This window comes from Mus musculus, chromosome 2 (genome assembly GCF_000001635.26).
Source record: "Mus musculus strain C57BL/6J chromosome 2, GRCm38.p6 C57BL/6J".
In the NCBI taxonomy this organism is placed as follows: Eukaryota; Metazoa; Chordata; class Mammalia; order Rodentia; family Muridae; genus Mus; species Mus musculus.
Genome location: NC_000068.7, coordinates 20,659,983 through 20,674,448, shown reverse-complemented (window position 1 = coordinate 20,674,448; position 14,466 = coordinate 20,659,983). Strand labels below are relative to the sequence as shown.

Here is a 14,466-nt window from a genome sequence, read left to right as displayed (position 1 = left end):
CCAAATCCACATTTTATTTAAAATATTGACTCAATTTTTCCCCCAGGACATTTATTTTACCAAATGTAAGAAAACTAAACGCCAACATTTTTCTTTTTCATTTAAATCTTTTCATAGAATATATTTTGATCATATTCTTTACCCTCCCCCAACTCTCCCAACCTATCTATTCACCCAACTTCACATTCTCTCTCCTTCTGTCACAGTCTCTGTTCCTGTCTCGCTTTCCCTCTCTCCTTTCTTTGTCTCTCTTTCCAAAACAAAACAAAACAAAATAAATAAATAAATAAATTCAAACAAACAAATCAAAAAGTGCACTGAAAAACCAAACGTCATTTGTCTTGACTCAATGCTCCTGGGCATAAGCGACCCTGGAGTGTGGCTGATACACCCAGAGACACCTGGAGTGTGGCTGATACACCCAGAGACACTGCGTTAGAGAAAGTCAGTTTTCCCTCTTCCAGCAGGCATCAAGTACAAATACATCCATGGTTGGATTAGCACTTTGCATATACCCCTCCTCTGTGCAGGGATTTTGTCTGAGTTTCACTCACACACTCTCGTGTGCCCTGCCACAGTCTGAGTTCATAGGTGTCTCAGCTCTGCTATGTTTGGAAGATGTGGTTTTCTTGAAGTCGCCATCATCTCTGTCTGTTACAATCTTCCTCCCTCCTCTTCTGCATGGATCCCTGAGCTCTTAAGGGAGGTTTTGGTAAAGTCGTCCCAATTAGGGCTGTGTAAGAGCTACCATTTTTGTTAACCTAAAGCAGCTTGTTTTATAGAGGAAATTTTTTCATGACTGTATAACTTCTCTTTCTTTTTTTCTTGTTGTGCAATTCAATATATTTAATGTCTCCTGGGCTGTGTGTAGAGTTTTACTTTATTTTAACTATTTTATTTCACCTTTTATTTTATTTAGCATCAGGTCATGTCATGAAATTGTTATCTTTGAGAAAGCAGGAGGCTGCTACTCAACCCACTTGCAGTTCACTGACCAGCCTCTAGATGGAGGCAGTCTGCACCTAACAGTACTTGGAATGAAGCTACAACAGCAACACAATATGTAAATAGAGAAAAACCAGTCAGCATGCAAGTGCAAGCAACGGAGTCGGCTGCTAGTTAAGGCCAATACAAACTTATCAAGTGGTTTACAGAAATAGTAAATTGGATTTTTACTGTAGAATGGGCTACAGCAGAATCGGCCAAAGCAGGAGCTCCTTGCCATTCCGGGCAGGTGTAACCTGGTAGGAGCTGCCAGCAGTGTCCCAGTACCTGGCCACACCAGATCGTCAGTGCTATAAAAATGGACACCTAGTACCCGAACCACACAACCACACCAACCTAGCGATGGATGGGGACAGCGGCAGAGGACACTAAAAAAACCTGAGAACATGTTCAGCTGATGTGCCACCCAGCACTCAGACCCTAGCACATGCAGTGTGGTGGGACGACCCATTTTCCTGCCTCAGCAACAGAGTAGGCACACATTGAGGAGATAAGAGTGTGCAACTCACACCCTCACCTTAGCTACCCACTGCACTACTCAGGTCAGGGCCTTGAACCTGACTCTCTAGGAAACACTCCAGGACTTGCTTTAACAGTGGCCAAGATGATCAAGGATAGACAGACCCAAAGTTATTCATCTGCTACAAAGCACTCTTTTTTTGTTTGCTTGTTTTTCGAGACAGGGTTTCTCTGTATAGCCCTGGCTGTCCTGGAACTCACTCTGTAGACCAGGCTGGCCTTGAACTCAGAAAGTCTGCCTGCCACTGCCTGGCTTATTGTTTTTAATTAAGTGGATTCACATGTTTCTGTGTGAAGGTGTGCAAACAAGAACACAGGTGCCCATCCATTCTGGGAATTCCGAGCAGTGCAGACAGTATATGCTCCCAATCGCTGAGCCATCGCTCCAGCCCAATACAGCACTGCGTTGCAATCACTGACAGTACTTGGGAAAACAAATGTCGAAATGCTTTAGATATTAGGCTCCAGGTGATGGCTCAATGGGCAAATCACTTGCCAAACAAGTACAGGAGTCTGAATTCAAATTCCCCAGACCCACGTAAAGGTTGCGAGAAGTAGTATGTATCTATAATTCCTCTGCTATCACAAGGAGATGGGAGGCAGAGGAGAATTCCCTGAAGCCTGAAGGCTCCAGGTGGTATGGTACACACAGTAGTGAACACACCACACACACTCACAAACACACACGCGTGCACTTGCACGGGCCTGAGTCCTTTCAGTCACCACCCCACACTGGTGGCTTCCACCTTTGGAGATGGCTGATTTCTCCCCCCTCTCCCCTCCCCGGTCTTGCACCAAGATGCAGACTCTGATTCCCTGGACCTCTGTTCTTTAAGTCACCACAGGGAGCAATCACCATCAAAGCCAATGCCTTGCAGTAGAACCGCCATAAACTCAGCAATCCACCCCCACCTGATGAATTTGGTCGTCATCTGGACTAAACCCTTCTCTACTGTTTTAAATGGTTTTTGGTTTTTCAGTCTATATTTACAGATATGCAGGACCTCTGCCGGGCTTACTCAGGGCTGCTCTCTAAAGCAGTTCTTCTGGAGTCTGGTCCACCTTCCAAAATCTGGCGGTACCCAGAGGAAGCTGCTGATGCAGTTCTTATTTTCACAGAGCCTCATTTGCAAATTCCTGAGGGCACACGGAGGGGTGGGGACATCTTGTGGCTACTCCTTCCCCAAAGGCCAACTAAGGAGCAGCCAGACACCAACCCTACTTTCTCGATGCTGCATTCCAGACAGGCACCATGATTAAATGGACACCACTCCGTCATTAAACGGCAGACCTAATATCAGTGGGGTGATTTTTCATGGAAATTATTTAAAAAAACCAAACTCTACGGGACAGTGTTTTTCACATTTGTGGGAGGGAACTAGCTTTCTTTTAATCCTTTCTAACCTCTGAAAAGAGGGTGAAGGAGAAATGTCACAAAGTTCTGTTGAGAACTTCAGCGAGTGAGTGTTTACTTAGATGGCTGGAGCACCTGACGGAAGGCAAGTCTGAAGGAAAGCTGAGGGCATCGGAACCTGGCTGAGTACATTTCTTTCTTGGTGCTGCTGTTTGGCCAGCCCTAGGCATGAGGTAGCCTTGTTTGGCTATCATCTGACTGGGACTGGCTCTCTCTCTCTCTCTCTCTCTCTCTTTTTTTTTTTTTTTCAAGACAGGGTTTCTCTGTGTAGCCCTGGCTGTCCTGGAACTCACTTTGTAGACCAGGCTGGCCTCGAACTCAGAAATCCGCCTGCCTCTGCCTCCCAAGTGCTGGGATTAAAGGCTTGCGCCACCACGCCCAGCTCGGGACTGGCTCTCTTAAATGATAAGTTCATACCTTTCATGCCAGGAGTGGTCTCTCAGCATCCACAGTGGACTAGAGGCAAGATCTCATGAGACACCACAGTCTAGTGATGGAGGTGCTTGAATGCCTTGAGTAGAAACTGGTGGAATCCCCTGACCTCCAAACACCTAACACAACCTGAAAATCTACTTAAGTAATTATTATATGTTAAGGAACAGTGACAAGGAAAAGAAAGTCTGTGCATATGTGGCACAGATTCAACTTATTTTTTTTCAAAGACTTTTATGTTAGGGCCAGGCAGGGTCTTGGACATGCTGGACAAGAATTGTACTACTGAGCATTATCCACAGTCCTGTAATAATTCTGGCCTGTAGCTGGTTATATCAAAGGATTCAGAACTAGCGAATACAGAGAACCGCTTATATTTATGGCTATGTGAACAGACACAACGAATATACATACATACATGCATTTATGTATGCCCTACTGCTTTTAATTCCTCTCCAAATACATGTCCTAAGAGTCCCTTGGAGAATAAATCATGCTTAGCCCCTCAACATCTCTCTCACTGTCGAAATACTCAGAAGCAACATAGAATTATTCACATAGAATAATTATAAACACAGCAGGTTTATCTCTGGGCAAATGTGTAAAGGCGGAGGGAGTTTGAGGTCTGTCCACTTCAGAGTCCACCATCAGGGTGCCAAGCCTCCACACAGCACATCCTGAGAACTACAAAGACAAAGTATGCTCCATATAGAAGTATAATGCAGAATAGGTTTCCCCACTCAGCCTGTTGAAGTGTGCATAAAAGTGTTGCCCATTCCCAACACCCAGGGGCTCCTGTATTTGAAAGGTGGTCTCCAGCTGTTTCTGGAGGTTATGGATCATTTAGGACTGTGACAGGGAGCCTCCAGTCCACATCACTGGGGGTGGAATCTGAAAGTTTATAGTCTCACTGCATTTCTGGTTTACACTGCTCCTTGTGCGCCACTGAGATGTGATCTCTCAGTTTCCTGCTCTGGCCAGCTGCTGTCATGTCTCTCTGGTGTTATGGATTCTCCCTCTGGAACCACAAGCCAAAATAAACTCTTCCTTACACGAATTGCTTTTGTTCATGATTTTTTGTCACAGCTACAAAAAGGTAACCAGGACCAGGCTCTGTGGCCAGGGTCAGACAGCAATGGCATCTCACATCCCTGGGTAACATCTGAAGAGGCAGTGCTGTAAAATCAAGGAGCTACAGGTACACAGCAGCCTCTAGTGCAGAGCTCAAGGCCTCTACAAATACCTTAGCAGCCACAACATTGCCTCGATCTCATGTTTTTGAAAATCAAGAGTTAATGCAAAAGCCCATGCTGGGAGCTGAAGAGATGGCACAGCAGTTAAGGGAGCATCCTGTGTGTGACCTTAGAGAACATAAGATGACCACTGAAATACCTTGCTAGAATTGCACACTGGGGATCTTCCGCTAAAAGGTTGTGCTGAACACTCCCTTTCCGGAATGAAGCAGCAAAACAAGCTTTACAAGGAAGCCCCGACCTACAGAGGCAGATGCAGGTAACAACCAAAAAGGTTTTAGTTCCCTCTTCTGGTGACTAAGACTTCACCTCACCTGGGGCCATCAATGCTGCTTAGGAACTTTGGGAAGGTCTTGAAACAATTGCCCCTCCGGAAGGGAGAGGCTAATTACCATTTCTAAAGGGGGGAATGAAAAGGTCAGCATAGGCCAACAATGGGCTTAAACCAACTCAAGTTGTTACCTAAGTCTACCCTTAAACTGTATAAAAAGTGTGTGCTTAGGAGATTCCTGGTTGCAGGACAGTCCCAGCGCACTGGATCAATAAACCTCTAGCTTGTTGTATCGATCTCCATCTCTGTGTTTCTGTGAGTGGGACATCCTGGATGTAAGGCTCTTCGGGTCTTACACCTGCTCTTGCAGAGGGCTTGGACGTGGTTCTCAGTAGCCATACTGGGTGACTCACAATGATCTACAGCTTCAGCCCCAGGAATCTGACACTCTTCTGGCCTCTGCAGGCATCTGCATTCAGGTGCAAGTGTGTGTACATACAGACATAAAAATAAACCCTATAAGAGTTACCCTTAAAGGGATCTACAATGAAGCCGAATTAAAAAACCTCCTCATATGATCTATAATCCTGCTATCTGGAATTTATTCAAAGAAGCCTACACACAGATGTTCTCAATGAAAGACCCACAACGTGAGGACTCCCCCACGTTCTGACTCAGGAGGGGCAACACCCCAAATCACTCACGAGAAATGGTCTCGCCGCAAACTGCAAGAGGACTTTTATTTCAAGAGCACTCTCGGACCCACCGTCATACACCACGCAGGGGTAGAGGACCATGGCACCCCAAGTAGCTCGGTAAGGGGGTATTAAAGAAAGAAACCACAACTCAAGGAGGTGGGGAGGGTGTTGTTGGAAAATACCAAAAATACCAGTTAAGAGTCACAAGGAAGTGCAAAGTCACAAGAGTCACAAGGAATACCTGGTAATTGTGCGGGTTATTTCTCAAGGCAGTTTCTAAGAGCCCCTAACAATAGCACATTTGCATAGAGGGTTCCAGCAAAGGTCAGGGTGGGTCAGGGTGACTTTCTTTGAATGAACACTCCTTGAACCCAGGAAGCGGGTGGGTGAAGGAATGTAGCAATCTGTTTTATGATTAGCATACCTTGGAACATTGAGTCACAAAGGTCACATTCTCAAGCCTGGGCCTAAAGGCCTAGAACTTTGCTTTTACATTATACTTTTTCATCAGCAGCTTTATTCTATTTATAACTATCCAAACTTGAAATCAACAAAGATGTTTATCAGAGGGTGTCTTAGTTTGGATCTTACTGCTGTATACAGACATCACAACCAAGGCATCTCTTACAAAATACAACGTTTAATTGGGGCTGGTTTACAGGTTCAATCCATTATCATCAAGGTGGGAGCATGGCAGCATCCAGACAGGCATGGTGCAGGAGGAGCTGAGTTCCACCTCTTGTTCTGAAGGCAGCTTGGAGAAGACTCGATTTCAGGCAGCTAGGATGAAGGTCTTAAAGTCGATGCCCACAGTGACACACCTACTCCAGTAAAGCCACACCTCCTAATAGAGCCAATCCCTGGGCCAAGCATATTCAAACCATCACAGAGGGTGAATATGGATAAACTGACTGATCTAGATGATGGGATATTATTTAGTGCTAAAGGGAAATTAACTACCAGTAGCAAAAAGACATGGAAGAAAGTTAAATGTGTATTACTCCACTATTAATCTGAAAGGGCCAAAGTGTCTCTTTTTATTTATTTTTTTGTTTTTTGAGACAGGATTTCTCTGTGTAGTCCCAGCTGTCCTGAAACTCATTCTGTAGACCAGGTTGGCCTCGAACTCAGAAATCCGCCTGTCTCTTCCTCCCGAGTGCTGAGATTAAAGGCGTGCGCCATCACTGCCCAGCTAAGTTGTCTCATTCTTTTTTTTTTTTTTAAAGACTTATTTATTTATTTATTTATTACTTGTAAGTACACTGTAGCTTCAGATACACCAGAAGAGGGCGTCAGATCTCATTACAGGTGGTTGTGAGCCACCATGCGGTTGCTGGGATTTGAACTTCGGACCTTCGGAAGAGCAGTCGGGTGCTCTTGCCCACTGAGCCATCTCACCAACCCCAGTTGTCTCATTCTTAATGTAGGATGTCCTAGAAAAATCAAACTCTAACAACAGTGAAAGGAAAGCTCACTTGTGGTCAGGAGTTGGTGAGGAATGAAGGTTAAATGGGCAGACTACAGAACATCTTTGGGGCAGAGAAAATACTTTCTATTATGTACAATGGTGACTTCTCCTCACTGCCTGTCTGATCTAAGAGCATGCATAAAACCAACAGTACGCTCTAGCAGCAGCCAGGTGCTGTCAGTGGTATTGACATGGCAGGGCAGGGCTATCAGGTGGGCCACTATTCCTGGCCTAAAATGAACAGATGATAAAAATTATAGCCAGGTGTGGTGGCGCACGCCTTTAATCCCAGCACTCGAGAGGCAGAGGTAGGCAGATTTCTGAGTTCGAGGCCAGCCTAGTCTACAAAATGAGTTCCAGGACAGCCAGGGATATACAGAGAAACCCTGTCTCAGGAAAAAAATAAATAAATAAAAAATAAAGATCAAGGTAATGGACAAACTGATGCATTTGTATCAGTAGCTCTCAACTGTCCTACTGCTGCAACTTTTTAATACAGCTCCTCATGTTGTGGTGACCCCATGCCATAAATTATTTTCATTCCTACTTCATAACTGTAATTGTTGCTGCTGAGCGGTACCTGAATTCCTAGGACCATCAGAAACATGTGTTTTCCTGTGGGTGCTACCCACAGGTTGAGAACTGCTGATCTAACTGATAATATGTTAGGCGGATTCATTAAAATTTTCAACTCTAGCCGGCACGCATGCCTTTAATCCCAGCACACGGGAGGCAGAGGCAGGCGGATTTCTGAGTTTGAGGCCAGCCTGGTCTACAGAGTGAGCTCCAGGACAGCCAGGGCTACACAGAGAAACCCTGTCTTGAAAACGCCCCCCCCCCCCATCAATTCTGACCAATATGACAACACAGAGATACTCAAAGACACACAGCGCTTCCAAACAGCACCAACAAGGGCTTACTTACAAGGCCATGACTCTGAGGCTGGGGTGGAGGTGGGGGTGGGAGGGGTGGGTATAACAGCTACACTTGTAGTCCTCTGTACTGGGACTCGGGACTGTGCTTCTGTGCATCTTGTGTTAAATAAGACCAGACACAAGGGGATTTCTTTAATCAAGGCAAGGCTGAGTAAGGACCTTGGAAAGGAGAGTGCATGTGCAGGCTCCTGGTGACTCAGATTTTCCCTCCATTCCATAGGCTCAGCAACCCCAGTCAATTGTACCCTGGGCACTAGGTGCATCCCAGAGGAAATTCCTAAATTGGCCACAAGGAGGAAGTCGAGGGCAGCAGTAACATTGCTGACCCAAAAGCCCTCATTTTCTGAGGCCACAGCCTCTCTTTTGACCAACTTCTTATGTCTCTCATCTCCTGTCCTCTCCTCTTCCTGAGTCCTTTTGTTTCTCTCCAGAAGTTGGAAAATTCTATGCTAGTTGAATTCACTAGGTAACGGATTGAACCTCTTGACTATGGGTTTATAGGCACTCTGAAGAAAAACTGGCTTTAGACTGAGGCTGAGCAGTTTTCACAAGCACAGGGAACCACAAATGTTCACTCAGTAATCCCTTAAGCAAGACTTTGTTAGCCTCTTCTCTCTCTCCGGGAGGAGGGGTTCCCCTGCAGGGCAGGTATCCACCTGCAAGGCCAGCTGCCCTGACAGCCGAAGGAAATTCCTCCCTTGAAGACAAAGGGTCCATTATCCAACAGGCTCCGTTCCCAGGGATAGATAGGGGAGGCACACAGGAGTTTCTTATCTTTACTTTATTTGGCAAAACAGGCGGGGGGGGGGGGGGGGGGGAATCTTCACAGAGACCTGACATCCCCAACCCACCCCATTTCCTGCAAAGCACAAAGGAGAAATTCCACTGCCAGCCTGGCTCTTGCCTCAGGGATGACTGTGGCTAAAAGAGCACAGTGCTCTTTAACCCACATGGAAGCTGCAGGCTGGTGACAGTAGGAAGGCTCTGTCTGTCTTCCCCCTGTCCTGAGCAGTGTTCTCCCAAGTTGTATGCTAGTCCCTGGGGTCCCAGAGATAACACTGGAAGATGCAGCTAATGAGTGAGATCTGGGGTTCATACGTCCTGATTCTGTGACTTAACTGCCAGGCTAGAGAAACACACACACACACACACACACACACACACACACACACACACACACAGAGAGAGAGAGAGAGAGCATTCCCTATGTTCTTCTTCCGGTGGTGATGGCACATGCCTTTAATCCCAGCACACAGGAGGCAGAGGCAGGTGGATCTTTGTGAGTCCAAATCCAGCCTGGTCTATAGAGCTAGTTAGTTAGTTCTAGGACAGCCAGGTCCAACACAGTCCAAGCTGATTTCAAATTTACTCTGTAAGTCACTCTTACCTCACACTCAAAAAATCTTTCCGACTTAGCTTCACAACTACTGGGATTTCCAGTATGCATGATCACACCCAGCTTGAAATTCAGTGTTAAAAAATGATACTGAGTGCTTGCTGCTGCTAAGCACATACAGTAAGATTGGAGCAGCAGAGACTTCAATAGAGCCTCTCGCCAGCATGGAGTGCAAAGCCACAAATGGTCTGTATTTTACAATAATGATTATGTCTTATGAATAACAGGAATGCTGATAAGAAGACAATAGAAATGTTAATCACCCCAATGCATCAGGACCCTCTGTGTACTTGTGACATCACAATGTACCCCCAAAGTACATGGAATTATTAGATCTTAGTTTAAGATTTAATTGGAGATGAAATAATAAAATGGTAGGTGTCCTTACTTGATCAGAAAGTATCTTTTACATACATACGCCATTTACATTAGCATACTCCACACTGAACCTTATATACGTGTCCAGTTAGAAAGCAAATGAAGGAAAGGCTAGAGAGATGACTCCACAAGTTGAAAAAAGTTGCAAGCCTGATGGCCCGGGTTCAATTCTCAGAACTCACATAAAACCCCATGTGGTGGGTGGCAGGCGTCTACAATCCCAGCACTCTTCCCTCTTCTTTTCTCTTCTTTTCTTTTTTTAAATATTTTTTAAAGAAACATTTTATAAAGACTTATTAATAAATAATATGAGAACATTGTAGCTGACTTCAGACTCACCAGAAGAGGACATCAGATCCATTACAGATGGTTGTGCGCCACCATGTGGTTGCTGGGATTTGAACTCAGGACCTCTGGAAGAGCAGCCAGTGCTCTTAACGACTGAGCCATCTCTCCAACCCTGATCCTAGCACTCTTACAGTGAGATGAGAGCTTGCCCAGAGAACTAGGGTCAGCCTGCCTGGAATGTTCAATTCAGCAATACTCGGCCCAGCACAAACAAGACTCTGCCTCTAAAACAAGGTAGAAAGGTTATCTTCTGACCTCCTCCTACATGCCATGGCGTGTGGGCACCCACACTCACATGTATATCCCTCACACACATATACACACAGACAATTAAAGACAATACCAAACAACAATAAACATAGATGGCTAAAAAATTTAAAAATAGTAGTAGTATTGTTAACATAAGCAACATTGTGCCTTTTAAGATAGCTAATGTAATGTCTGAAACCATACAAATAATATAGCATTTTTTGTTTGGGCTAGGGTTTGTCTGAATAGCCAGAATGGCATCTGAACCCAGTCTGCTCTGGATATTATCTGCAACAAGGAAGCAAAATCAAGGCACCATTCACACCTATCTTCTCCTTATACTTCTAACAACAGTTTGCTAGGTGTGATGTGCAGAATTCAGTTGTTTTCTGCATTGACCTCTCATCTTATCCCCTCTTCTCCTGACTCCACCTGGCTGCAAACACAAGTAGTATTACGTGAAATCCTTAAAAAGTTGGAACACAGTACACAAAACACTAGCACAGAGGGCAAGGAGATCTACACTCTGTAATCTGCATGTTCTGAACATGGGGTGAGAAATGCAACAGACGATAAAAAGTGAACTTCTAATTCAGGGGACAAATAGCTGAGGTAAAGGAAAAAAGAGAGCTTTTACCTCTTGGTAAAACTGATTAGAAGGAAAGATATGCCCCACACCTGAGAAGGTCCTCATTTATGTCCTCAAACTAGGAGGAGAGAGGAGCCTGGCACGGCCAGAGAGGCTGAGAAAAGCCTCCTCTCAGGGTTCATGACCTAATCACTGTACCTTCTGGGGCTGACTGGGGTGTGTGGTCTGTGGGGCCAGGATGGGCTCCTACTATTTTACCCCTTGGTTATTCCTTTGTCTAGGAAACTGGAAAGCTCTCCCAGTGTGATGGCTAAAGTAGAAAGTACTAGACAATTCAGAGTGAGCCCAGCCTCAGAAGCAGTCTGGACTTCAGCAAGAGTTAACACAAGTGTATTTAGTCATGGTTACTACTGTTGTGATGAAACACCCTGACCAAAGCAAGTTGGGACAGACAGGGTTTAGTCGGCTTACACTTCCACATCATTGTTCATCATGGAATGAAGTCAGGACAGGAATTCAAATAGGGCAGGAACCTGGGGGCAGCAGCTGATGCAGAGGCCAGAGAAGGGTGCTGCTTGCTGGATCGCTCCGCATGACTTTATCAACCTGCTTCCTGCTTCCTTATAGAACCCAGAACCACCAGCCCAGAGGCAGTACCACCCATAATGGCATGAGACCTCCTGCATCAATAACTAAGAAAATGTCCCATAGGCTTGCTCACAGCCTCATTGTATAGAGGCATTTTCTCAATTGAGACTCTCTCCTCTCCAGTGACTCTAGCTTGTGTCAGGTGGTCATAAAATTATCCTGCATAACTTGATATTCATTTTCTTTGGATCTTAAAAGTCCTCACAAAGGCCTATGGGTAAAGGACTTGTCTACCAGCCTGCACCAATTCTAGGAGGCGATGGCACCCTGGGACAGTGGAGCCACATGAAAGAAAGATAACTGGAGACCCTTGGCCCTTCCTTTCCCTATCTTCATCCTAACCATAGCTCTGTACTACCACATACTCCATCATAATGTCTGTTCTCCCATAGGAATAAAACAGTAGATTAGGGAACGAGAGCATCCTTCCTGCTCTGAAGTGAGCCATTTTGCTCCTCCATAATTACTGTCTTCCCACAGGCCCATAAGGGAAGCAACAGAGCCAGGCAAACATGGACTAAAATCTTTAAAACAGTGAACCAAAATAAATCTTTCTGCCTTATGCAACAATATGTAGGGTAACTGTCAGTGATGGAAAACTAACACACTATTAAACCATCGAAGTCTTCTAGGGTCAGCAGTTGCAGAGTAAGATTAAACTGATACCTGAGTCCAAGGGCAAATGCTCAGAAGCATAAAAACATGTACAAGCAGTCAGATAAAGGCATGTCCTGCCTTTTGAAGCTTACCCAGGGATCTTTCCTTTGTTTGATTGGCCGACCTCACCACGGGAAGGCTCGCGCGAGTACGACTGCCTCTGGCGAAAGGACTCGGTACTTCTCCCTCGGACATGGCTTCCAAAGAGTCACCAGATGTCTCTGATAAATGTTCAACCGGATCCCCCAAATTGGGAGGTTGAGGACTGTGGGACAGCTTGGGACTTTTTGTCTGCAAAAGATATTTTAAAAGAAAGTGTTATTGCTACAAGAAAGAATTATTTATTATTTATTAATATGAATTTATTATCGCCATGATATTGTCAATGCCAGCTCTGGGCAGGAAGAAAACCACCATAAGGATCATTCTGGGAGTCAGTAGGATATACATCCCTAGAGAAAAATGTCCTTGATGACCCCACTACTGATTATAATCACTAGATATCTACCTTATAAATGGCATAGGATAGGGACAATCCTGCCCTATAGGAAAGACTGGTGGAGAATAATAAGCAGATTCTCACCATAACAGCTGGGCCTGTGCACCTTTCTCTGTGCCCAATGTGGATATTAGGCTCACGCTAGAGTAAACTGGTCTTCACCGCTTTCTATAAAGAACTGATGCCAGAAGCTGGAGAGATGGCTCAAGGGTTAATATTCACTGGCTATGACATAAAACTAGCCACATCATGTTCACCATGGAATAAAGTCAGGCAGGAACTCAAACAATTCTCAGGACTCACACAGTAGCACATGACCACCTGTACCTCCAGTCCTAGGGGATACTCTCTTCTGGCCTCTAGAAGTCTTAGTCATGCCACAGTCATGCAGACCCATATGCAGACACACACTAATACACATAAATTGAATTAAACTTGCCCAAGCATGGTGGCTTAATCTTAGCACTCAGAAGGCAGAGGCAGAGGCATGTCTGAATTCAAGGCCAGCCTGCTCTATAGAGTGCATCCAGGACAGCCAGGGCTACACAGAGAAACCCTGCTCCCCACACACCAAACCAAACAAACAAATAAACAAATCAAAGCAATGAACAAACCAAACAAAAATGTGTTTATAATTCAGTAAGCTACACAGTGAGGGAGATGTTAATATCACCATTGATTGTTTCTGTTCTGAGACAGAGGACACTCAGTAAGTTGCATAATTTTGTTTTTCATCTTCCTTGCTAATCTGCAGACAAGTAATAACCCCACCTACACATTGCCTAATATAATTTCACTGTGAACTACCTGTTTAGACTGCTATGCTAGGGAGTAAGTATGTCAAATGTCCATTACCTGTTAATAGATAATACTCCATGAACATAAACCATGGGGGTGAGCACTGTCCAGAAATCAGGGTGTTAGGCACTGGGAGATGTCAAACAGCTCCTGAATTAATTGATGATGTATATGGAGAGCCATAAATAACCCAGGGAATTATGATAAATAACAAATATGAATTGTGTTCTATATTCATTCACATTTCCATGAATATCCATCAGAACCCTACTTCTATGATCCAGGCATAGGCTTGGGACTAAGGAGAGAATGACGCAGCATGCAGTCATGACTTTCTTCCTCATGGTGTCTATAATCCATAAGGAGACATACACTAAAGAGAAGGGCGACACACTTGGAAGGCAGAGACCATGAATAGCAGAGTGGGGCCACCCTGATCTACAGAATGAGTTCTAGGATAACCAGGTCTACACAGATGAGTCTTGACTAAAAAAAGACTGAGAGAGATGGGGTGCAGTTTGAGAGGAATTTTGTCGTTCAAGATTGGTGGCAGAAGTCAGCGTGTGTGTCTAGAGTCAGAAACATGTACATGTTGATATCTAGGAAGAAAGAAATTGGAGAGAGGGTCCAAGCCAGAGTATAAGGGAAAAAGTGAGAAATGCATTCTGGTTGTATGGACCAGTTTGTGCACAGTCCGTGGGACATAAAGAAGCTGTGGGCCTGGACATTTGTGGGGGGAGAGCAAGAGGAATCATAGTAAGAATTATCACTGACCAAAGGTCATGGAGTGGCGCTGAATATTCAGACAGGGAAAGGGGTGAATGGTGGCAGGATAAAGATGCTTTTCTAGATCACAGTGGCTGCTGGATAGAGCCTGGAGATAATGACACAGGCCAAAGGGCAGAGAGG

At 44.9% G+C, this 14,466-nt stretch overlaps 1 protein-coding gene across 17 annotated transcripts in view; it reads right to left on the bottom strand.

Moving 5' to 3' along the window:
- Positions 1 to 14,466, bottom strand: part of Etl4 (enhancer trap locus 4) — a 900,329-nt gene that overhangs the window by 136,087 nt on the left and 749,776 nt on the right. For all 17 annotated transcript variants that reach the window (XM_006497408.4, XM_006497426.3, XM_006497414.3 and 14 more), the window contains one exon: positions 12,353 to 12,551. In XM_006497408.4, the coding sequence (XP_006497471.1) occupies positions 12,353 to 12,551 (199 nt within the window). The remainder of the gene's footprint in view (positions 1 to 12,352; positions 12,552 to 14,466) is intronic.